Genomic DNA, 25544 nt, shown 5'->3' with positions numbered 1-25544 from the left:
AAACAGTATGGGGAACTTTATTCGGCAGGGAGCAGATGAGTTCAGCAGTGGTGAAAATAATACTTGTTAATTTGCAGAAAATCAATAAGTGCTTACAGATACCCAAACAAACAAAAAGCAAGAACATAAGAATGCAAATAGATGATCCGCTGCTGAACCTCTAAAGGCATTCACTTTATCCACAAATAAGTGATATAAATAATGAACAAAATATTTCATAAACAACCCTCCGTTTATGGCTTACACAAGATCCAAGTGTAAATCTTGATTGTCTCCGCTGGGTGGCAGTAGTGGGATGGGTCTTTGTGTTGGTCACCGTTGGTTATTGCTCGCCTGCCAAAAAGCACCAAAACACTGGCTTCTCACCACAACATGGTCCGCAGGAGTAGCGTCGATGCTTTTAAAACGTGTCGCTGATAGCTGCAAGCAGTTCCCCGAGGTGTACCATCATTTTGTTATTACATAATGAAGAATTACTCTCAAGAATGACTGATTCTTTTAGGGTCTGCAGCAACCAACGATTGCGCATCTGGATTTGGCCGAGCCGCTACCACTAGCTAGCGGACAGGCTAGCAGAGCAGAATGCTGTAGCGCTCTCCTCTGCAGTGAATCCAATTTAGTATCGACTGGATAGCCAGCTGTCAGTTTGCAGCCCTCACTAGTTAGCTCGTGCAGTAACTGACGTTTAAAGGCCTGCCGAAAATGTAAACCACCATGCGAACAAAGAGACGGGAAATGGTAAGTGTTATTTTGTATCCAGACCAACTGATGAGCTCAGATTAACTGTATTCCGTTTGCTACCTTAGCTTAGCTACCCTTTCGTTAGCTTTGTTGTGATAGCCTGCAGAGACCCTTGCTGCTAATTGTCGTAGGTTCATCCTTTGGCTAGTTTTTTGTAAGAAACCCAGATAATAAAAGTTAAACTGTGTTGTGTGCTATTCTAATGTAACACTGCAGATGTGGATTATCGTCGTTTCACCTTGACGTTTGTGTGGTATGATTTCTGGAGTCGTAATGTTTACGAGCTACTTCCCTGTACACGTTAGCACCATCAGCATAAGAATTTTTGCAATAGCTTTTCTTGAGTCTGGCAATTTGTAGTAATCCTTGTAATCTGATCATTAAGCCTGATTGGTTGTTGCTGCAGGGTTAATGGCATTGCAGTTGACATATGACTCATAGCGCTTTAAATTGGACCCTTTCAGTGGCATAAGACTGAACAGCGAGACCTGAGAACAACTAGGGGGACTTTGATGTCCATAAGGCGTTCCCTTGTATCCAGATCGGATCGTTCAGTTGTTATATGTAGTCGATAAACGAACCTTAAGAGATTGGTCTTCATATGTGCTGAAAATGTTCAAGGTTTGTTATTAGGACACCAACACCAACCGATTCCCACCTTGCTCTTTCCCTTTCCATCTTTCAGGCAGTGCCAGTGATGGCCTCCCCCCTCCCTGTCTCCTTCATACTGGTGGTTCTCCTGTTGGCCAAGTCGCCTTTGTGCCAGGCAGGGGACTGCAAGGGCCACAGGCAGGTTTTGAGGGGACCACCTGGCTATGTGACAGATGGAGCAGGAAACTACTCTGTCAATGGGAATTGCGAGTGGCTCATCAAAGGTGGAGAAAATGGTTTTTGTCATTATTTTTTGTTGTTTTCTGTGATTATTCAAAGTGATATTTATCGAATTCTTCATATTTTCCAGCTCCCAACAACAGTCACCGCATTGTCTTGAATTTCACCTTCATGAACACAGAGTGCACTTATGACTACCTTTTTGTGTATGATGGGGACTCCTACCAAAGCCCCCTGCTAGCCAGTCTGAGTGGCCACACGTTGCCCCAGCCCGTTGAAGCAAAGTCTGGCAAGGTAACCAAGAAAAGATACCACAGCTGAAAGGCCAGGATGATTCTTGAAACTTCATTAGCATTGAATTCTAACTTAATTTGTGTTCACTCTTAAACTGTGTTCCAGATGCTGCTTCACCTCTTCAGTGACGCTAATTACAACCTCCTGGGTTTCAATGCAACTTACACCTTCTCTTTGTGCCCTGGAGCGTGTGGCGGTCATGGTCGTTGTGATTCCTCTACATCAAAGTGCCATTGTCATCAGGGTTGGGGTGGGCCCTCATGTACAACCCCTCTGTGCACTCAAGCTTGTTCTGTGAACGGCCAGTGTGACAAGGTAAGAGTAGGGATAGGGACGATTAAATGAACACACATAAAAAATATATACTATAGTCGCACAGTAACGCGTTTCTCAACCTGATTAGGTTATTCATTTGTGTGCCGTGATGAAACTTTTCATATTTGCTTTCATTCATTTTTCAGAAAGGAGAGCGTTGTCTGTGTAAGCCAGGCTTTGTGGGTCAAAACTGCCAGCTCGGTCTCTATAATGACAGCGGTGCAGGGAAGTGGTGGCGTGTGAGTGAAGAAAACCCCTACACACCTCCCAGGACAGGTTCTGCAGGCGTGTACCTCTCCTCCACAGGAGCCATGTACCTGTTTGGCGGTAAGAGCAACACACAGTTAAATTCCACTGATACAATTTTTCTGCTTAGAAAAACATTTTTAACACACAAGACAACGGCAAGGTTTTTGACTTTGATTCTTTGGTATATGTTAATAATCATAACTCAACACAATTTGTTGCTGTGTTACATATTAACCATCAGTGATGTTGATGTCTTTGTTAGAGCTGAATGTCAATGTCTGAGTCATCAGTCTCATATCTCATTATTGGCTTGTTTGAATTATATTTTGCTTATCTTCTTTGCAGGATTTGATCTGAACAGAGCTCTTGGTGACTTGATCAAATACAATTTTACATCCAACCAATGGGAAAGCAGGTCTTATGGTCATTCACCTGTAAGTGAACATACACTCAAACATGTGCTGTTTTTCTTTCCTTCTGCTATTGCATTTGCTTTGTCATTCTCTATGCAAACAAGTGTCCAAGTTACTGTCAGCACTTTACAATAAATTGATCCTCAAAATGTCACGTAGGCAAGAAATGTAGTTTCCTTAATCAGGAGAATGGATTCAAAGATATCCATTCCAAGATTTTCTCTCAATGACTTGTCAGGCCCCAACTTATCCTCTGACAACCAGGAACTCAGGAACAACTCTGGAATCAGGATTTCTTTTTAAAATAACTTTAAAAGACAATATTAAAACTATAGAGAAGGATTAAAGCCAAAACCTATTACTATTACTTATAACTTATACTAGTTTAACCATTTACTTATGGCCATTTATTGCAATAGCCTAAATGCAAAATCTTAAAAAACAGAAACATATTACTAGCTAATGCAGGACTATACCAGTCTCACAAAGTTGGTCTCTACAGCTGTTTAATATCATTTGTAAAATTTTAATACAAATGCTCAATTTTTTCACTCCAACAACTCAGTTAATGCAGTCCATTATTCACACTTTTTAAACATTTTATTTTATGCTTCTCTCTGGTTACTGTCCAAACGTACGACCTAATCTCAACATGGCACAGCTGTTTAACCAGTTTCTGACAGTTAGCACCTCTTACACTTATTTGAAGTGTGGCTGAAGGGCACATGGTAGCTAGTGCTCTGTGATGCAGTCATCCAGTGGCAAAAGACTGGCAGACATGCAGACATCTGCACAGATCCTTAAGGTCACCATCTAGTGTTAAAATTTCCATCACTTGAATTTAAGTAGATCCTAGCATACTTGTGGATATCAAAACTTTTAACATGCCTTTCTTGCTTTCATTTATTTATTTATTTATTTATTTATGTATTTATTTATTTATTTATTTTTGTTGTTCAGTGCTGATTGACCGTATTTATTTAATGCCACTTTGTGGTGATAGAGTATTACATTCTACTGATTGCTTGTTAAAAACAAGGTAAATCGATAAAGTCAAGAATATTTGCTTATTTTTCTGTAAATAATGTTGTAACTGTTTAAGAATTTATTTTTTAATTTATCGAACCTGTTTATGACAAATGTGCATTTGTAGTTTTTATAGAAATCAGTTTATTGCAGTGTATACTCTGCTCACTCACTTTTTTTTAATATATCCTATTTGTTTGCACATGTAAACATAGTCGATGGGAATTCTAGCATTCTCATTTTTTGGTTTAACATCTCAATCGTATTCCTTTCCTTCGTGCTCTCTTTGGCTCTCCTACTCTGTCAGGTGGCTCGTCATTCCCACACAGCAGTAGAGTATATGGGTAAAATGGTTGTCTTTGGAGGAGAGCTAGCCAACGGCTCCCTGGCCAATGATGTGTGGATGTACCGGCCTCTCAATGATGACTGGCAACAGCTTGGCTTTTCCACTTCACGTGGTGCTCCTAAACTGGCTAATCACGCTGCGGCTATAGTAGACAGTTATCTCTATGTGTTTGGAGGTGGGTTCGCATGTATACTGTCACGTTGCACTTTGTCTTTTTTTATATCAGCATTTTTAATCCACTAAGAAACGAACAAACCCAAATTTGTTTCCCAGGTCGTACTGAGGAGGATATGTTTTCCTCGACTCTGTATCGGTTCGGCCTGCATGGCTCTGGACGGTGGGAGACGGTTCAGCCCACAGGTGGGAAGCCACCTGCCACTGCTGGGCACTCCATGGTCTTCCACGGCCCTTCCAGGACATTACTTGTCTATGGAGGGCACAGGCCTACCACTGCCAGGTGTGTACCTTCTCATACATTAGAAGGTAGAGGTTGAGAGGAGAGTGGGAATCTGTCTTTTATGTATAAGACCACATCACACTCACTTAAACATTGATTTCCTAAGTTTATTAATTATACTATTAGTTTAGTCTATGTTATTTTATCAATCCCTCCTGCTAGTGATGCACTAGCATCACTGACTTTTGCTGACATTTTGTGTAAGCAACACACAATCTGTTCCCTAGACAGGCTCATTGTCATCAATGTCCACTTGAGCTTTTTAAGTCAGTATTGGACCAATATCTCATCATCTCATCCCAACATAATAAGATATATTTTATCCCAAGATTTAATTCTTTTGTGATAACTTGCTACACAAAGTTAGTTAAGTGCTTCAGAAAACTCCAGGAAGTGGGGACTTTTAAAAAACGGCATCTTTATAGACAATAGAAATATACATACTGTATATGTTTCTTAGGTTTAGTGTCAGGGTGAACAAAACAGACGTGTTCCATGTGGATCGACGATTTTGGACATCCTTCCGTTCGCGTTTCGCAGCAACTGGCCCAAGAGAGCGAGCTTTCCATTCAGCCACTGTCATTGGAAACTACATGGTTGTCTACGGTGAGTCCTGAGATAATTAGCAGAGTTTTTTTCATAATCAGTCCAGCCATGTTTATATTTATCTCTGTTTGTTTGTCTTGCAGGAGGAAATGTGCACATTCATTTCCATGAGGAAAAGTGCTATGATGAGGAAATCTTTTTCTACCATCTGGGTTGTCACCAGTGGGTCTCGGCAAAGGAGAAACTCAGTGAGTATGAAAGTGAACAAAACAGCCGACTTCTAGATTGCACCTTACGTGTTTGATTTATTTTTCTAGCACATTATATTTTATTTGGTCTTGAAATGGTTGTGATTAGACAGCCAAATAAAGTCCACTTTGTATATGTAGATGAAATAAGCACTAAATGTCTTTATGCTCCACTGTGAGTATATTTGTACAAACCTAAGGGACAATCAGAAGATTTGGGGCTAAAATCTGTTTGAGATCTGAGCAGGTTGCACAAATGCACAAGTTTATTTTTACTTCTCCTTTTTACTTCAACTTTTTTTATTTTCACCATCTTCAGTTTTTTCATGAGTGGGTAGCCTCTTGCCAGAACTCTGAAATGCAAAGGCACATGCAGTTTTTTCTTGTTGTTTTACATTTGTTTGTTTATTTAAGGTCCATTTTAAACACCATCCATCTTAGTGATTGTTACCTCTGCATGTGAAGTGGTCACAGAGCTGTCATATTTTTCCAAGGTGGTGATGCTGTGAGGGGGCGTTACTCACATGTTGCTGCAGTGATGGAGGGACGAGTGTTGCTGGTTGCTGGAGGTTACAGTGGCATTGCGCGTGGAGACCTTGTGGCTTACAAAGTTCCCCTTTTTGTCAGTAGCGACCAAGGTGACAGGGTGAGTGAAAGTGCTGTAAACCAATAGTATTTGGAAGACTGTCTGTGGCTGGAAGAATCTCAGTGGTTGAAACTTATGTTGACTAAGAGCATCTAATGATAATGAAATTGTTGTGTTTATTTGTTTCATCATCAGGATGCTGTTTGTGCTGAGGCAGTAGATGAAAATATGTGCCTGAAGAACCCAGAGTGCAGCTGGTGTGAAGGCCGCTGTCGAGAGTACCAGCCCACTAACCCGGTAACGCTTCTCTCAGACTTTGTGTTAAATTGTAACAATGCCTGTTTTTTTTGTTTGTTTTTTTTTGGGGGGGGGGATCCATTTCTACGTTTTCAGAAATCTAATCCTTTCCTTTTCAGACTGTTTGTTTAGGTATAGCTAAAGTGCAAATTCTGTTTTCTGGTCGCAGTGTGGAAGTACTGGTTGCTTGGGCCTTGCTCGCTTCCTGTCTGACTGCCAGTCCTGTCTGGTGTTCAGTGGCACTCCAGCTTCTCTGGCCCGTGCCCCTGGTGAATTTGGCTGGTGTGTTCAGAATGAGTCCTGCCTACCAGTGTCAGGTGAGTCCCAGGGAGGGAGGAATGAGGGCAGACGAAAAGGGTCAAGACTGGAAAATGATGTTGGGAGTTGACATGGGAGGGACGTAATTGACTCGTGTTTGGTGTGTTTCAGAGGTGAAGTACAGTGACTTGGCTATACCCAGCTGAGACTGGACAGGTTCCTCAAACCACAGTTTGACTCGCCTGTCTAGTCACATACTTCTGGTGCAGTGAGGTCATTTTACTCCTTCAGAACACACGTCAAACAAGACTCACCAATTACATTCATTTCAGTACAGTGGTGCACAGTAGAAAGCTGCTGTAATATGAGATTTAAGAGGCCCGATGTGTGGGGGTATTTTAGGGGTTTTTTTTGTGCATGTGCTGACCTTTCCCTCTCGGTCTCACAGAGCGAAGTGCGTGCCGTGTGGACCAGATCTCAGGGGCGTACGGCTGGTGGGGGGAGCGTACCCTTTTCCTAACCTCCCTCCACTCCTGTCGCACCGAGAACTATGTCCCGGGACTGCACCTGCTCACCTTCCAGCACCCCCGCAACGACTCCCAGCCTGACCAGGTATGGAGTCCAAATGTTTTGACTTTACCAGTTGAGCCTGTAACTGCTTCCCTCTCTGCTTATACTTACTCCTCCTTCCTGCCACCAATATTGCATTCGAGCTTGGATATAATGATTCTATTTTTGTTAGTTTTTCTTTGTGCTTTATGCTTTTTAACCTCGTCATGTCTCTTTTTCTTTTTCTCTGTTTGCTTTGGGTAGAAAGGATATTTTTGTTCAAGTTGTTTGTGAAACTTTGTGGAGCAGTTAGTAGAGAATAGTGCCTCTGTTGATGTGTTTCCACTTCCATCATCCTCCACTGTCCTCCATCCTCCTCACCCCTCACATTAGGTAACCATCCTCCGCAGCGCCACCATCATGCTTGGCCCCACCACAGAAATGGACGTAGCCTTACAGTTTAGGGGGTTTGTCCACCCATTGTGGGGCGGGCCTCCACCTGCACCCCCTCCTACAGAGACAGTCTCCATGTGGGCTCGCATCCAGAGGCTTCACTTTGAGGCTCGAATGGCAACAGGACCCAACTCCAGCCAGATGGTGAGGAGAAGTGCATGTCAGCTGGAATTTCTTTGTCTCTTTCTTTACAGCATAATTCTTTAGAGGATTATTTGTAGTAGATTTGATAATAAATTAAAATAATTTCAATTTCATATGGCCAAACATTGGAACTGTTGGAATGCTTAAGAATTGTCGGCGAAAGCCAATATCCTTGTCCCCAGGGCTCAATATTGTTATGAAACACTATTGTTTTATCCATATTTTCTTCATGTCCATATTTTGTGCATTGTGAACCCATTTGCTGATCAGGAGGTGGTGGGTCACTGGGCAGCTCAGCAGGAAAAGGAGCTGAAGCTCCTGACTCGACCAGATGGGAGTCGACTTTTCTCTAACCTCACTCGGGGAAACCATTACCTTGTTCAGGCGGAGGGCTACCTGAACAACTCGGGCTCAGGACAAACAAGTGAGATGGCCTTGATCTGGAACAGAACGTTGCCTGGAGGAAGTGTGAGTTTAACTTTAGCAGCAAAACTAATTTATGCAAAATTCTTTTGTGATTTTTCTTAGATCATGAAACAAAAGCATAGTTTTAATACCCTTTCCTTTATATCAGAATCAGAATACTTTATTGATCCCTGGGGGAAATTATTTTTTGTTACAGTGCTCCATTATAAACCAACATTAAGACAAGACAGACAATACACTAACTAAGAATAGTACAATATATACATATATATACATACATACATAAGTCACTCAAATATCTTGTGATATCTCCTTCTAGGAGATCTCCTTCCTATTCTCGGAGCCGTACCGCTCAGGTTCCTGCTCAGGGTACATGTCCTGTCTGGCCTGCCTGTCAGACCAGTCTTGTGGCTGGTGCCCGTCTTTGTCCCGCTGTCTGCTGCGTGACAGCCCAGACCTCGAACCCTGCCCTGAGGGGCTGAACAGTGAAGGGAAGATGGAAGGTCAGCTCCATCTGCTGTTAGCACCCCAGCACTGCACCATGTGTGAAGAATACAGAGACTGCTCTGCTTGTACTCAGGTATAACACAGATGCACATAAAAACTGACATTATCTGTCATTATTCTGACTTGTATACCATAACTGTATTCTTGACTCATGCTGTGCTAACTTTGATTGTAGGACCCTTATTGTGAGTGGCAGATAAACTCCAGCAAGAAAGGCGACTACCAGTGCAGTCGGCGAGGAAGAGTAGATGGATCCATACGTGATCCAAGGGGGTGTCCTAAAGTGTGCAACCAGTGAGTTGAAAAATAATATTCATTTTACATATTTTCGGTCATACAAACATCTCCAGCTCATCTTTTCTACTCTACTTTCACTTTCTTTTACAGGAGAAAGACATGTGGTGAATGCCTTTCCAACTCCAGCCAGTGTGCGTGGTGTGAATCTGCTCAAGCCTGCTTCTATTTTGCTGCCTACCTCACAAAGTACCCCTATGGAGAGTGTAGGGATTGGTATGACAGGTAAGATGAGAACATTGTTAAGATATTTTTGTTTTTTCCTTTTGTTTTATTTATAATCATTATAAATACTATAATAATATAGTCATCATGTCTATAATGCTGTAATGACTATAATCATTTTCTTTTTTACATTTTAAATGTAAAGTCATGCTTAACATAATCAAATGACTCATGAATACCTAAGAGTAAGTAAGTCAGTAAAGTCATCATATTAAATATTTTGTAAGATAAGATAACCGTTATTAGTCCCAGCAGAAAGTGGACAGTGCAAAGTTATATAGCAAAAATTAAAAACCCATAGTCATCAGCATTTAAGCGGTTTCCCTGGTTACGCGCTCTCATCTCTTTATTTGTCCAAAGGTTTCTTTGCCTTTTTCTGGGTGTTAGCAACTGCACAGTTGGACTGGCATTACATAATTGGCTCTGACATTTCAAGACTGTTCCTACTGTATTTTTATCCTGTGAAATGATGAAATGTGTTTGACTGCCTCTAAAAATTCAAGTTTTGTTCTTATGCTCATCCCTAAGACTACTGCTGGTCAGGGCTCCTGCTTGTACCTGTCTTATTTATAATTTACTTCTTACTATGTCTAATGGAAAATAAGTTCATATTGCTTTTTCTGAGCCTTATTATTATGATTTGTAGTACTACTACTAGTAGTAGTAGTATTTCCCTTGCATGGCCAGGTCAACACAGACTAACAACTCCACTTCAATTTAAATTGCAACTTTCACCTCATAATCAGCTGTGAGTGTAATTTCTGCTAATAGCAGCAAGCACCCTTTCATTTGGTCACTGTATTCATCCATCCATCCATCCATCCATCTTCATCCGCTTTATCCGAGGCTGGGTCGCGGGGGCAGCAGCCTAAGCAAAGAGGCCCAGACCTCCCTCTCCCCAGCCACCTCCTCCAGCTTATCCGAGGGAACACCAAGGCTTTCCCAGGCCAGCCGAGAGATATAATCTCTCCAGCGTGTCCTGGGTCTGCCCCGGGGCCTCCTCCCGGTGGGACATGCCCGGAACACCTCACCCAGGAGGCGCCCAGGAGGTATCCTTGTCAGATGCCTGAACCACCTCAGCTGGCTCCTTTCGATGTGGAGCAGCAGCTGCTCTACTCTGAGCCCCTCCCGGATGGCCGAACTTCTCACCCTATCTCTAAGGGAGAGGCCAGCCACCCTTCGGAGGAAGCTCATTTCTGCCGCTTGTATCCGCGATCTCGTTCTTTCGGTCACTACCCACAGCTCATGGCCATAGGGTAGGGACGTAGATTGACCGGTAAATTGAGAGCTTCGCTTTTACACTCAGCTCCCTCTTCACCACGACGGACCGGTGCAGCGTCCACATCGCCTCTGTCAGTGTGCCCCAGGGCAGCTGTGGCTACAATGTAGCTTGCTATCGCCAGTGTGTGAATGTGTGTGTGAATGGGTGAATGACTGAATGTGGTGTAAAGCGCTTTGGGGTCCTATGGACTAGAAAAGCGCTATACAAATGCAGGCCATTTACCATTTACCATTTACATCACTGCAGCCGCAGCCCCAATCCGTCTGTCGATCTCCTGCTCCCTTCTCCCATCACTCGCGCACAAAACCCCGAGATATTTGAACTCCTCCACTTGGGGCAGGAACTCATCCCCGACCCGGAGTGGGCACTCCACCCTTTTCCAGCTGAGAACCATGGCCTCAGATTTGGAGGTGCTGATCCTCATTCCCGCTGCTTCATACTCGGCTGCGAACCGTTTCAGTGCGAGCTGGAGGCCCTCACCCGATGAAGTCAACAGAACCACATCATCCGCAAAAAGCAGAGATGAGATTCTGAGGCCACCAAAGTGAAAGCCCTCAGCCACTTGGCTGCGCCTAGAAATCCTGTCCATAAAAATTATGAACAGAACCGGTGACAAAGGGCAGCCCCGGCAGAGCCCATCACCCACCGGGAACGAGTCCGACTTATTGCCGGCAATGCAAACCAAGCTCTTGCAACAGTTGTATAGGGATCGAATGGCCCGTAGCAATGGGCCAGACACCCCATACTCCTGCAACACCTCCCACAGGACACCCAGGGGGACACGGTCGAATGCCTTCTCCAAGTCCACAAAACACATGTAGACTGGTTTGGCAAACTCCCATGCACCCTCAAGTATCCTTGAGAGGATAAAGAGCTGGTCCTGTGTTCCGCGACCAGGACGAAAACCGCATTGTTCCTCCTGTATCCGAGGTTCGACTAGCGGACGAACTCTCCTTTCCAGCACCCTGGCATAGACTTTCCCAGGGAGGCTGAGGAGTGTGATTCCCCCTGTAGTTGGAACACACCCTCCGGTCTCCCTTCTTAAAGATGGGGACCACCACCCCGGTCTGCCAGTCCAGGGGTACGGCCCTGATCTCCACGCAACATTGTAGAGGCGTGTCAACCAGGACAGCCCTACAACGTCCAGAGCCTTCATGAACTCGGGGAGGACCTCATCAACACCAGGGGCTCTGCCACCAAGGAGTTGTTTAACTGCCTCACTGACCTCGCCCCTGGAAATTGGCAGGTCATTCCCCTCATCCCCAGACTCTGCTTCCTCCTCGGAAGACGTGTCAGTGGGATTAAAGAGGTCCTCGAAGTATTCCTTCCACCGCCTGACAATTTTCTCAGTCGACATCAGCAGCGCTCCGCCAGCACTATACACAGTGCAGGTAGAGCACCGCTTTCCCCTCCTGAGACGCCTGACAGTTTGCCAGAATCTCTTCGAGGCAGTCCGAAAGTCTTTTTCCATGGCCTCTCCGAGCTCCTCCCACACCCGAGTTTTTGCTTCAGCCACTGCCCGAGCCACATTCCGCTTGGCTTGTCGATAGCTGTCGGCTGCCTCCGGAGTCCCACAGGCTAACCAAGCCCGATAGGACTCCTTCTTCAGCCTGGTGGCTCCCTTCACCTCTGGTGTCCACCATTTGGTTCGGGGATTACCACCACGGCAGGCACCAACCACCTTGCGGCCGCAGCTCAGTGCAGCAGTTTCAGCAATGGAGACGCTGAACATGGTCCATTCGGACTCAATGTCCCCAGTCTCCCTCGGAATGCTGTTGAAGCTCTGCCGGAGGTGTGCGTTGAAGATCTCGCGGACTGGGGCCTCTGCTAGACGTTCCCAGCACACCCTCACTACGCGTTTAGGTGCACCGGGTCTGTCCAGCATCCTCCCCCGCCACATGATCCAACTCACCACCAGGTGGTGATCAGTTGACAGCTCAGCCCCTCTCTTTACCCGAGTGTCCAAAACATATGGTCGCAGGTCTGGTGATACGATTACAACGGCCTACGGCCTAGAGCGTCCTGGTGCCACGTGCACTTATGGACACTCTTATGTTCGAACAAGGTGTTCGTTATGGCCAAACTGTGATTTGCACAGAAGTCCAATAACAAAACACCGCTCAGGTTCAGATCAGGGAGGCCGTTCCTCCCAATCACACCCCTCCAGGTCTCGCTGTCGTTACCCACGTGAGCATTGAAGTCTCCCAGCAGGACAACAGAGACTCCAGGTGGAGCACCTTCCAGCACCCCGCCGCGTCTCACCAGGGGCAACTCCAGACTGAGACAGAGTCCAGCCCATCTCCAGGAGACTGGTTCCAGAGCCCAAGAGGTGAGCCCGACTATATCTAGCCGGTACCTCTCAACCTCACGCACTAACTCAGGCTCCTTCCCCACCAGAGAGGTGACATTCCATGTCCCTATTACCAGTCTTGGTAGCCGGGGATCAGTCCGCCAGGGCCTCCGCTCCTGGCCGCCATCCGGCACACAATGCACCCGACCCCTATGGCGCCTGCGGGAGGATGGGCCCATGTCTCCTCTTCGGGCTGTGCCCGGCCGGGCCCCATGGACTAAGGCCCAGACGCTCGCCCTCGGGCACCCTCCCCGGGCCTGGCTCCAGGGCGGGGCCCCGGTAACCCTATCCCGGGCAGGGTAAACTGTTCCCTCGATGTTCTCTTCATAAGGGTCTTCTGAATCGCTCTTTGTCTGGTCCCTCACCCACAACCAATTTGCCATGGGAGACCCTACCAGGGGGCAAAAGCCCCCAGTCAACATAGCCCCTGGGATCCCTGGGACACACAAACCCCTCCACCACGATAAGGTAGCGATTCACGGAGAGGCTGTATTCATGTAAACTCAATTTAAAACAAGGATTTTGGATTTGGTATCAAAAGCAGTTGCCAGTATTTGATTAAAAGTGGAAGGTACTGAAGCGTCAGCCCTGAAGAGAGAATTTTTTTTCTTAACTTTCCAAATGCTTTCACATGCAGTAATATACTCGCATTAGATGAGCAAAAACACAAGAAACAACACATTTAGATTTTGCCAGACAGTTGAATTGACCCTTTAATGGCAATCAATAATAAAATATTATTTTTTTGCTTGTCAGTGTTCACTCAGTTCCCCAGTGTAAGCAGTGTTCAGCTTTAAACACATGTACAGAGTGCCTGAAGACTTTTCAGTGTGGCTGGTGTGGTGACTACAATAATCCCACAATTGGAAAGTAAGTACAGCAAACCCATAACAACACAAAAAAGTATACAGATTCCCAGAACTGCATATAAGGCAAATGCAATCTTTATAGTATCAGGTTGCTGATAAGTTAACACTCATTGTGATTTCTGTGTGTATTTCGTATTTTCTGCCCTTCTTTTCAGATGCTTGAGGGGAGACTGGGCAGGAATGGATGATCCATCAGTGTATAACTGTAGTGTGGCTGTGGCTGAAGCTCGGGCTGCAAAGTGAGATATCTCTCATCATGTTTCTTGTACATATATCCTGAACAAACTGATAGCCAGATGTGTGTGTAGTATATCAGTCCAAGTTTACATTTGTCTTTCTTGCTTCTCTAGCCCTGAACCCCAAACTTCAGCCCCACCTCGCCCCCTAGAAATGGAGATGGAGTTGGAGCATTTGAGTGATGAAGAGCAAGATGCAATCTGGGCCTATCCCACATGTCCTGATGTAGAGGAATGCAGGCTGGGCCTCCACAACTGTCACCCCTCTGCTACCTGCATCAACACTCCCACTTCATATGAGTGCCATTGTGAGAGAGGATTCACAGGGGATGGCACACTGCACTGCAACCAAACGTAAGTGCATTAAAATACAGTAATCCACGAATTCCTTCTTTAAATCTCTTAATAAAATCTTTTTATTCGTCTTGCTCATTGAGTTATCTTCCTTCGTCCCACAGCTGTTACAATGAGTGTCGTGAGGGCCAGTGTAGCGGCAGCCCACGGTTTGAGTGTGAATGCGCCCTGGGCTGGACATCTGATCCCGCTACTCTGGTTCTGAGTGGCGTAGAATGTGATGTTGACTGTGGCTGCAACTTCCACTCCACCTGTATTACTGCTCCAGGGATCTGTGATGAATGCCAAGGTCAGATTTTGATAAAGGGATTATAGTGATTTGATTTCAGTCACTATTCATAAAACTGAAACTGTGGGAGGCATTTTGGTGTTTGATAGATAAAGGCTGTCGTGTTGTTTATTGGTTAACATTCACTTGCTTCACTTTCAGACTGGACTACAGGGCCTCACTGTGAGCACTGCCGTCCAGGTAGCTTTGGCTCAGCCCTGGCTGGTGGCAGCGGCTGTGTTCCCTGTGAGTGTAACGGACACGGCGACTCTCTCCAGGGATACTGTCACAACCAGACAGGCCAGTGTTACTGCACCCACAACACTCAGGGACCACACTGCGAGTCCTGTCTGCCTGGCTACTATGGAGATCCCAGGTAAAGATCTTCACTATTTTGCTGAGTAGGAATAATTTCCTTGAATGATTTTCAGTGTATTCTGTGATCGTGACTTGTCTATGCTATCCTGTACCATCTAGGAACAATGGAACATGTTACCGCCAGTGCCAGGGCCGCTCTGTCCTGCTGTCCTCCACTTCCTCCACCACCATTCCCCTGTCCTCTTCTTTGGGGTGGCGGAGTGGCACAGAGGGGAAAGGTGGACTTTCTCATTGCCTGTGGGTCCTCTCTGTGACTGAAAACTTGGCACCCTGTCTGCCCAGACAGTTTTGTCCCCCAGTAGCTCTCACACTACACCCAGACTCTCATACCCATTGTAAAGTGAGTTCAAATAAACACAAATTACTTAACAGCTCACTGTACCTGAAACTGTGTTCATGACATTCACGATGCTTTATTTTTCAGAGTTCGTATGTCTATGTGTTCGATGGCCTGCCTCGTTTTCTGGGTAACGGAGTCGTACATTCTGATCACAATCTAATTGGAGCATTTTGTGGCACCACGAGGACTCAGCCTATCACAGTGGAGGCCACTTCAGGTTTATCTTTAACTCATTGATTAATAAATACACAGTTTAGACTACAAAACCAGTTTACATATACACAATCACTCAGCATCGTATAATCGTCTCTTCTACCTCCAGGTGTGATCTCAGTCTACTTTGAAGCCAACGTCACTTCAGACAGACCTCAAGGCTTCAATGCATCTTTCTGGGTACGACGGTGTCAGCAGAGCTCTGATGAGGATGAAGATGGATCTGTATGTCCAGGTGGAGCCCAGTGCCAGGGTGGGCTCTGCCAGTGCCCTCAGGGATATGGGGGACCACATTGTGACCGGCTAGTGTGCCCACAGGATTGTGGAATAGCAGAAGGAAGAGGAACTTGTAATATAGTAAGAGCTGTGAACTTTTTTTTTTTTTTAAGTTTGCTTTTCTTAAATTTCCAAGTGTCTCTTTTTTCAAAAGTAAAACTTAATTAAATATACTGTGACATTTTTTATTTAGTGCCTTTGTAACGCTCATGAAAACATATTTCTAGTTGTGTACTTGATAATTTTCGTGTTTTTGTTTTTTTTGTTAACTTTCTTTTGTTTGTTTGTTTGGTTGGTTTTTGAGGGTTTTTTTGTTTAGGAAGTCAGTTTTAAAAAAATTATAAAATAAAACACAGAACATTAACCAGCATAACTCTGTTTGTCTTAGTCTCTGGGAGTGTGCGTGTGCTCAGAGAGCTGGGTTGGGTCAGACTGCTCTATTCCTCGAGACTTCAACAGCTTGGTGTGGGAAACCTTACTGGACACACAGATGACTGTGGTAAGGACCAAAGAAAAACAAACGAGAACAATACTGAAGTGTGCATGGCTGACACAATGCAGCACACACAAATAAACATTGTGCTTTCCCCCCAACAGAACCAGGCCCACAGGTTCCTCCACAGGATGGGACACTCTCTGGTGTCTGGACCACAGGGCAACCTCTGGATGTATGGAGGGCTTTCTCTGACAGAAGGAATTCTGGGAAATGTCTATAGGTAAGAAAGTGCAACAACAGTCTATAAATGCTTAGACAAAGAGCTTGTAAGAATCAATTTTCAGTAGTATTCATGTTTCAGGTTGGGGCACATGTGACTCAGGAGCTAAAGTAGGTTGTCTATTGGAAGGTGAGAGGTTTGATACCTGGCTACTCTAGTCTTCATGTCAAAGTATCTTTGGGTAAAATACTGAAGCCCAAGTTGCACTTGATGAATCTATCAGAGTGAGTGTGTATGAATGCTAGGTTATATGCACTCAAATGCATGTGTGTTTGAATGGGTGAATGGGTATGGTAGTAGAAATGCATTTGGAGTGCTCAGAGTAGAAAAATGCCATTTCAGGCAACAAGCCCATCCATTTGTGAAAACTACTGAAAACCTTCTGTCTTATTACTGTGAAAGTGTCATGTGTTTAACTCCTTGAAGGAGTTTGTTCATATTTGGGACAAACCTTTGTTCAACTTGTAACTCCGAATAAGTTACATTTTGATTTTGGTTTTATGGAATTGGTAACACGAATGTTGAATCTTGAAATGCATTGCTTTCTTTGCAGCAGCATCTTAAACATTTTGAAATATAATCTTCAACATTTTAATCTATCACAATCACCTTTATTGGCATAATAATAATAATATTCTGAGACTGTAGCATAGGAACAATAAAACTTACATAACCCTTTTGCACATAGCTTGGCGTAGGCATCCAGCAACAAGTTGGTTAGGTAATCTCACAGTCACGTAGTGCAGTGTTGCCTCTGTATGTGTGTAATAATTCCTTCTGGTTGGTTTAGATATTCTGTGTTGGAACGTCGTTGGACACAAATGTTGACAAGCTCTGTGGAAGAAGGGTCGATGCCAAACCCTCGCTACCATCACGCCTCTGCAATGCTGAGTCATGAGTCTGGCGCTGGAGCCAATCATAACTTTATGTTGGTAGTAGGTGGGGTCACACAAGATGGCGTTTCCATGGATACCTGGACTCTCAATCTCAGCAGTTTAGTCTGGAGAGAGCACAAGGTTGGTATCTGACTTGATATGGAAATAAAGAATATGTGAAAAATCTTTTTTTTCTTTAACGAATTAATTTTGTTCTGCTGACAGAGCACAGTGCTTCCTCCAGTGGCAGGTCACACTTTAACTGTACGGCGAGACTGCTCTGTGCTGTTGATTGGCGGTTACTCTCCTGAAAATGGTTTCAATCACCATTTACTTGAGTTCAACCCTCAGTCTGGAAACTGGACCATTGCCCCCCACACTGGCACACCACCTACAGGTTTTTGAAGCCTTTCATAATGTCAATAACTCACTGATGCACCGCTTATTGTTATAACAATACAGAATCACATTGTGAAAATGCTTTTTAAAAAGAAACAAATATAGCTCTAAACACTCTTTTCATTGCACATAAACCTATTTTACTTGCTTTGTTCTTGAATCAGGTTTGTATGGCCACACGGCAGTCTACCATGAACAGACTGATGCCATCTATGTCTTTGGAGGCTACCGCTTTCACGTGGAAAGTGTAGAGCCATCTGCTGAGCTCTACAGCCTGTATTACCCCAACCTCACCTGGTCTTTGCTGGCCACCTCTCAGGGTATTAAGGTAAGAAGTTGGAAAATCCAAGCAGTTGACATCCATCCATCCACTTTAGAAAGATAACTTCTGGATTCCTGCTGTGTCATCTCTCTCCTGTGTAGCCCCTGTCCCGTTTCTTCCATGCTGCTGCACTGATTAAAGACACTATGGTGATTGTGGGCGGCAGGACAGAAGCAGAAGACTACAGTAACTCTGTCTCTCTGTACCAGATCAACTGTAACACCTGGATACAACCAGGTAACTATACATTTCTAGCTGCAGGTTAATTTGTAAATCATAAAACATCATAGGCTAATCTCTTCTCGTGTTTTTGTTTTAGTGTCAGCTGTTGGAGATCCAGTTAATGGTTCGGTGTCCCTTGCTATGACGAGCTGGGGCGGTCGTCTCTTCCTGTCAGGAGGCTTCAATGGCGTCACCCTTGGCAGACTCCTAACCCTGTCTGTGCCCTCTGACCCCTGCGCCCTTCTTCCCACACCAGAGGCTTGCAACACCACCACAGGCAGCTGCATATGGTGTAGAGGGAGCTGTGCTTCTTCTGACACTGCTGAGAGGTAACACGTTGTTTGACAGCAACTCTGAGCTTGAAGTTATGTGCAGCTATGAAATAAAATGCATATGACATTCACTTCTGTTCCTTGTTCTCCATCAGAATGGGATGCTTCACTGGACAGTCTCCCTGTTCTCCAACCCCTCGTGAGCCAGACCAATGTCGCAGACTCAAGACATGCAGTGAATGCCTTGCACGACACCCTAAAACATTTTCCAGTCAATCCCAGGTAACATGTAATGCCCCTTCTCAAACACAGTTAATCACTCAAAGAGAGACCGTTACTGTGAACTAAAGTCTGTTCTTAATAAATTCCCAGCCTGTTTTACAGTGTAAGTGGTGCACAAATTGTCCAGAGGGGGCTTGTATCAGCAGCTCTCTCAGCTGCACAGCTGTACATGACTGTCGAATCAACCAGAGAGAGATCTTCCTGTCCAGCAACTGCACTGAGACTAGCTGTGAGGCTTCTGACTGCCCCAAGTGTACAGCTTCTGGAAAATGCATGTGGACTCGCCAGTTCAAACGCACAGGTACCCAGGTTCAGATGATGTGTTGGTGTTACAGAAAATGAATTTTATGATTAATAAATATTTTCCAATAAGAAATGTCGACCCCCTTCTCTTCTTTTTTTCCCTTCTCCAGGCGAAACGAGGCGCATCTTGAGTGTGAATCCCACTTATGACTGGACATGTTTCAGCTACGCTCTGCTCAACGTCTCACCCATGCAGGTGGAGTCATCCCCTCCTCTGCCGTGCCCTCCGCCATGCCACAGTCTCCATAACTGCAGCCTTTGTCTGAGCTCCAATGGCTCTGATGGGGGCTGGCAGCACTGTGTGTGGAGCATGGCCCTGCAGCGGGTAAGATTGTCATCATCATATGATCATGTCACAATATCACAGCTATAGCAATGCAATTAAAGAATAACTTAAAAAAAGAGCTACTTCAACAACCTCTAACAAAGCTCAATATGCAAGAAAATAGTTCCAACTGAAGGTGGAAACGACCAGTTGAAGCCAAAAAACCCACTAACAAGTGCAAACAGGATGTGAAGGGGGCAATATTAGCGATCGGTGTTGTACTGTCAATGTGTGAAAGACCCGCTCTACCCAGTGTCGCCGTAGCACTCGCTAATTTCACTCGCAGGTTGTACATGACAGAAAGACCAAACAGTGGATGTAGTTGTCTTTTATTTGGCTAAAGATATGATGCAATACAGATTGTAGTGAAAGGGGCTTTGACCAGCTGGTTAAGACTTTACTCAAGAAATGATATCCCAGGTAGAAAACATTTTTCAGTTTCTCATGTAACAAAGTAGTGGTTTACATGTTCTCCTAACAAGTAGCAGATCTCTATCCCAATTCTGGGTGGATAGTTTTATGGTTGCATCAGGAAGAGTGTCTAATGTAAAAAATCTACCAGATCAAACATGATGAGCCACTGTGGCGACTCCTTGTAAGTGAGGGAGCAGTTGAAATTAGCTCTGATAATGCATTATTTAACAGTAGCTAAGCTACATTTTTGTGCTTAGGTTTTACTTTACTCTCACTGGATGTGGTGCTGTGTCACTACTATTGTACTATGTTGCTGCTACCTCTGGCACCTTGTTTTAGTAGATTGCTAAGGTTAGCATCAGTGATAGTAGCTCATTGGAAGGAAGGATAGAAAATGCAGTTCATTTACTTACACTTATAAATGTTGCTGTGCGCAACCATCATTAAAATGTTCCTATATTTTTTATGTTGTAGTGTTATCATTAAAACATATGTTTTCTGAAAATATTGTGACATAACTTTGAGGCCGTATCACCCACCCCTGATTGGAATGTTGGACTTTAAGTTAATTTATTTTCTTTTTAATTTAACTGAGCAAATCTCTTTCCCCTTCCTGTAGTGCATGAGCCGATCTTTTCTGCCCCTCCGGTGTGAGGCAGGCCAGTGCGGTCGACTGCTTTCTAGGGGAGACTCCTGCTCTCCCCAGTGCTCCCAGCTCACTCAGTGCTCCCAGTGCATTGCTAGGCCTCAGTGTGGTTGGTGTTCTTCTCGCGGGGGCAATGGAGCTGGACGCTGCCTACAGGGAGGACTTGATGGTGAGAACTATGTTAAATTTATGGTTTTGAAGAAGCTGAGCATCTTGGCATGTTATGAGTGGATTGTTTTGTTATTTATCAGCATACCTCTGTGTCTTTCTCTCTCCCCCCCCTCCACAGGTGTGAGTGAGGGTGTCTGCCCTTTGACAAACAGCAGCTGGTCTTTTCTCCATTGTCCAGAGGAGGATGAATGCGCCAACGGTCATCACAACTGTAACAGCACTCAGGACTGCCACGATCTGCCACAAGGATACCACTGCACCTGCAAACAGGGTTACATACTTAGCAGGTAATATAAGAGGATAGTTTGAACTTTATTGTGTAGTGACTGAAGAAGTTCACTGAAATCTCCGCTTTTTGCGTCCTTCTGTGCAGTATTTCTGGTCAGTGTGAGCCAGTGTGTGCACAAGGCTGTGTGAATGGGACATGCACATCCCCTGGAGTTTGCCAGTGTCACTTTGGCTTTGTAGGGGATAACTGCTCCTCTCAGTGCAGCTGCAACAAACACAGCAACTGTGCTGGTGTTAACAAACCAGATGTTTGTTTGGAGTGTCACAATAACACCATGGTAAGTGCTTATAATAATCTACATTCACGTGCCTTAAACGTTTTTTGTTTTTTTTTTCATATTCAGTAATCCACTTTGTTTCCTCTATGCCCCAAATCTAGGGTAAACATTGTGAGAAGTGTAAGCCTCTGTTTGTGGGCTCTGCCAAGGGGGGTGGCACTTGCCATCCATGTCGGGAATTTTGCAAGGGAAACAGCGCTGTGTGTCTATCCCGGGATGAACTTAAGAAGGCACAGGAAACTCTACAATTATATCCTCTTGACCCTAACAGCGTAAGTAACTGAAATCCGTGAGGGTTTGTGTATGTGAATATATTTATATTAAAAAAACAAACACAAACCACTTTAGTTTTAAAGTTCTGTCACTTTTTGTCCTCCTATTAGATTCAGTCCTGGGTGTCTGAGGGTCCAACAGAGGAGAATGCTGTATGTGTAAATTGTCAGAACAACAGCGTAGGGGATCGGTGTGAGAGCTGCCTTAGTGGCTACTTCCTGCTGCAGGGGAAGTGTGAGAAGTGAGTAAAATCTGCTGCTGAGCTGTCACTGGAGTGTTATTATATAAAGTTATTATATAAAGTTTTAATGTGTGATTTTGATTACTCAGTACCTGGTCTGTCAGTTATAATCAGCAGATGTGTCTTTTACTATTAAGAGAAATGCTTATACATGCACAGTTGTAGTGAATGTTAATTTCTCCTCTTCATCACAGGTGTCAGTGTAATGGCCACGCAGACACATGCAATGAACACGATGGCACAGGCTGCCCCTGCCAAAACAACACAGAGACCTCCTCCTGCCTCAGCAGCCCCCAGAGTGATCGCAAAGATTGCTACAGACAACAGGTATGTGCATGCTGGAGTTCACAGTTTCCACTTTTTACAGTTTTGACTTGTTGAAATCCACATTTTTCTTTTTTTTTTTGTCAGTGAATGAAACATGCTTAAATTCTGTGTTTTACTCTTTCATTTAGTGTGCAAAGTGCAAGGATTCTTTCAATGGTACACCAGTGAATGGGCGTCAGTGCTACCGTCAGTTTAATGTGGACACAGAGTGCTGCTTTGACCCCACATCGCAGACCAACTGCTTTCATGATCCCACCATTCGCAACCTGCCCAAGGGGCGCACTGTATTCTTTGCTGCCCAGCCAAAGTTCACCAATGTGGACATTCGGGTCACCATTGATGTCACTTTTGGTGAGGTGGAGGTGTACGTGTCCAACTCTCATGACACCTTCATTGTGGACGTAGATCGATACACAGGGATTCACACCATCAAGATCGAGGAGGAATCTGTAGTTCCAGGGAAAACTGCCGGGACAGAAAAGGATTCACCTCCATCCCCTATAAAGGTGTTTGCCAACACCTCATCCAACTTTGCAGGTTCTGTGCTTTCCCAAAGCCTGCAAGCAAAACCTCCAGGAGCGGAAAGGGAAATTAGAGAGGAACGTGCTGAAGGACTCATCACCTATATCACCGTGTGGAAACCCCAGACGGTGCTGATTGTCCGTGGTGTTCGAGATCGTGTGGTGATCACCTTCCCCCATGAGGTGCACTCCTTGAAATCTAGTCGCTTTTACATCGCTCTGAGAGGTGTTGGAACTGAAGAGAGACAAGGAGAGTCCCAGGGCCTGCTGTTTCTGCGACAGGACCAAGCCCACATTGACCTTTTTGTCTTCTTCTCTGTCTTCTTCTCCTGCTTTTTCCTCTTCCTGTCTGTCTGCGTCCTCCTGTGGAAGGTTAAGCAGTTCCTGGACTTCCGTCGGGAGCAGCGTCGCCACATTCAGGAGATGACAAAGATGGCATCAAGGCCTTTTGCTAAGCTCACTATATACCTTGAGCCGGAGGAGCCTCAGCTCATCTACTTGCCTTCATCTGGTGGAGGGGTAGGGGGCAGCACTGTGTCGCTTGCTCATGCCCGCACAAGCAAGTTAAGTGGAGTGGTGGTTGGCCAGAGGGGCAGAGCAGGACCTGTCTCCTATAAACATGACCCATCCTCCGGACCCACAGCCCATCACCACCATCACCTCACCTTGGGTGGAGGAGGCAACAGCGGCCAGCATTTACCACTGCACTACTTGAACACCCATCATTATGCCAGTACCACAGCTGGCAACCCAGCCTCACATCATCACCACCCATCCACATACAGCGCTTACCAGCACTTTTGCCGTCCTGACCCTTTCCTCTCTCAGCTTATGGGCTTTTCCTATTCCTCCTTCAAGGTGGGGCCCATTACCCTGGAGCCCACAGATGATGGTATGGCTGGAGTGGCTACAGTCCTCTTCCAGCTGCCGGGGGGTGTCTTGGCTCCGAACCGCGCCTGTCTGGGCTCCGCACTGGTTACTTTGCGACAGAACCTGCAGGAATACTGTGGCCACGGCAATGGAGGCGGGCATCCAGGAGCGGGTGCAGGCCGCAAGGGGCTGCTGGGGCATCAGCACCTGACCACTATGGCTATGTAGAGAAACAAGTAACATTTTTATGAGAGATAGAATAAGTCTTTAAAGGGTTTGGTATATAATAAATTAATTTTGAAAGAAACAGCCACAAGGCAATGACAATATCCAGAAGTAAGAGCAACTTGAGCATTTTGAAGAGATGTACATATACTGTATAATGAATTTAAAGTGTCTTTTATTCTATTATGTGTTGCTATACTGTATTTCAGTGCTTCACATGACCAAGCTACCTGTCTCTAGAATACACTACAACTGCTATACGTATCAGCAAAATGCGTCACATCGTGTCTGTGATCACTAAAGAGGTATGAGTGCACTCGACAGATTATGCGACTGAAGACTGAAGCTGGACTCTTGTTAAAATTATTCTCATTGACCAACAGAGGTGTAAAACCATGTGCTTGCTTTGAACCAACATGTGCTTTATACCCCCCTCCCCCAAAAAGTGACAATCAGAATTGCCATTGAGAACAAAAGACTTGATTTCGGCATAATGTGCAACATTTTGATTGTCAGCGCAGGAAAAAAGTCTGAGTTACTTGTGAGATGGTTTTTATATCATAGTCGATATGAATGATTTATTAATTGTAGCTAAGTATATGGCAGGCTTCTAAGCTACACGTTTATGTTAAACAGACTCAGTATGTTTCCGCATATGCATTCACCTGCTCTGTTACGTTATACATCTTTTTGCTCGTCTGCCTTCACTTCTTGCCTTGTCTGTGTGTCAGATGGCTTACACTGAATACTTGTGTTAATGGAAATGTGTTTGGTGCAGCTCCTGGAAGATGTTAAAGTGACATTTAGAGTTTTCTTTCATGAGTTGTTTTGAATTGAGAAGTTGTGAAGGATAATGTTTTCAGTATCGTTTTTGCACTCACGACACTACACTAACTTAACAGAACTCGTCCATTAAAATGAAGAAATTGTCCTTTTTTATGATTATTTTTTGTTCACATTAAATGTGTGTCGGTGTTGAGATGGTTCATTAAGCTGCCTTTTTTATGGCAGCTTGCCTTCTTAGGTGATTGTATGCACCAATCAAACTATGGTCTAACTAAAAATAAATAAATACAGTATGAACAGTTACATTTCATTAACAGTGGAAAGTGTTACATTAGAAAGTTCTCCTGGTGAGAGGTTTGTAAAGGTTTTGCAGCATTATTTTAATTGAATTACATGTTCACTGGTTTGTGTTAACGGGAGTATTTTGATTTACTTTTTTGCACTGCACAGAGCCATGGGGCTTTAAAATTCATGTGAAACACAAGAGCGGGGTGTCATCCATGCTCGGATGGCAAACATTGTCGTGGACGAACTCAGAATGGTGCTACTGGCGTTTTGTTTTTCTTTTCTTTTTTTTCCATTTTTTTTTGGGTAGTTCAGCAAAATAAAGCTCATATGAATACTGTCACTATTTATAGCAGCCATGCCCAAATGAGCATTAAAATTGTTGTGTCTTGTATCTCTGTAATTTTTTTTAACATGCTTTATTTTTGTACATAACTTTTATTGTGTTTGTATTTTCGTTTTCAAAGAAGGGAACAGTGTTGTACAGAGGATTGTGTGAGGAGTCTGTCTTGAGTCAGCTGAAATAAAGTCTGTGGAACCTGATTATGCGCTTTTTTTTCTGTTACAAGTAAAAATACTTTAATATTTAAAAGCTGTAAAATTCTGGTGTTTGTGGCTCAGACATTAATCTTGTCACGTTGACCACAAGAAACCTAGCAATGGCTTACAACTGAAGTTTTAGTAAAAATAAGCGTGCTGTAATGGTAACATTTTAATGTTGAGGTAAAAGTA

At 44.5% G+C, this 25544-nt stretch overlaps 1 protein-coding gene across 1 annotated transcript; it reads left to right on the top strand.

Annotated features, from left to right (window-relative positions):
- Window positions 1-316: 316 nt before the first annotated feature.
- On the top strand, window positions 317-25355 carry megf8 (multiple EGF-like-domains 8). Its single transcript, XM_086311273.1, has 44 exons — window positions 317-738; window positions 1427-1616; window positions 1703-1866; window positions 1972-2181; window positions 2328-2508; window positions 2776-2864; window positions 4177-4390; window positions 4489-4672; window positions 5133-5278; window positions 5362-5466; window positions 5961-6112; window positions 6248-6349; window positions 6519-6666; window positions 7056-7219; window positions 7550-7753; window positions 8024-8221; window positions 8499-8759; window positions 8862-8980; window positions 9074-9205; window positions 13594-13707; window positions 13862-13945; window positions 14057-14296; window positions 14401-14585; window positions 14727-14940; window positions 15042-15282; window positions 15367-15499; window positions 15605-15852; window positions 16160-16270; window positions 16369-16487; window positions 17278-17503; window positions 17588-17759; window positions 17926-18089; window positions 18185-18320; window positions 18403-18634; window positions 18733-18859; window positions 18950-19160; window positions 19273-19487; window positions 20521-20716; window positions 20837-21005; window positions 21092-21284; window positions 21386-21556; window positions 21668-21798; window positions 21993-22125; window positions 22254-25355. The coding sequence occupies exons 1-44, from the start codon at window positions 715-717 to the stop codon at window positions 23742-23744; spliced, it is 8643 nt and encodes a 2880-aa protein (XP_086167399.1). The 5' UTR covers window positions 317-714; the 3' UTR covers window positions 23745-25355.
- The last annotated feature ends 189 nt before the right edge of the window (window positions 25356-25544 follow it).

This window comes from Aulonocara sp. 'chitande type north' Nkhata Bay, linkage group LG11 (assembly GCF_057382095.1).
Source record: "Aulonocara sp. 'chitande type north' Nkhata Bay isolate Kocher_YH1m ecotype deep benthic linkage group LG11, A_spYH_male_GT1.1, whole genome shotgun sequence".
Classification (NCBI taxonomy): Eukaryota; Metazoa; Chordata; class Actinopteri; order Cichliformes; family Cichlidae; genus Aulonocara; species Aulonocara sp. 'chitande type north' Nkhata Bay.
The sequence above is the reverse complement of the archived record's forward strand: the minus strand, read 5'-3'. Positions and strand labels throughout refer to the sequence as shown.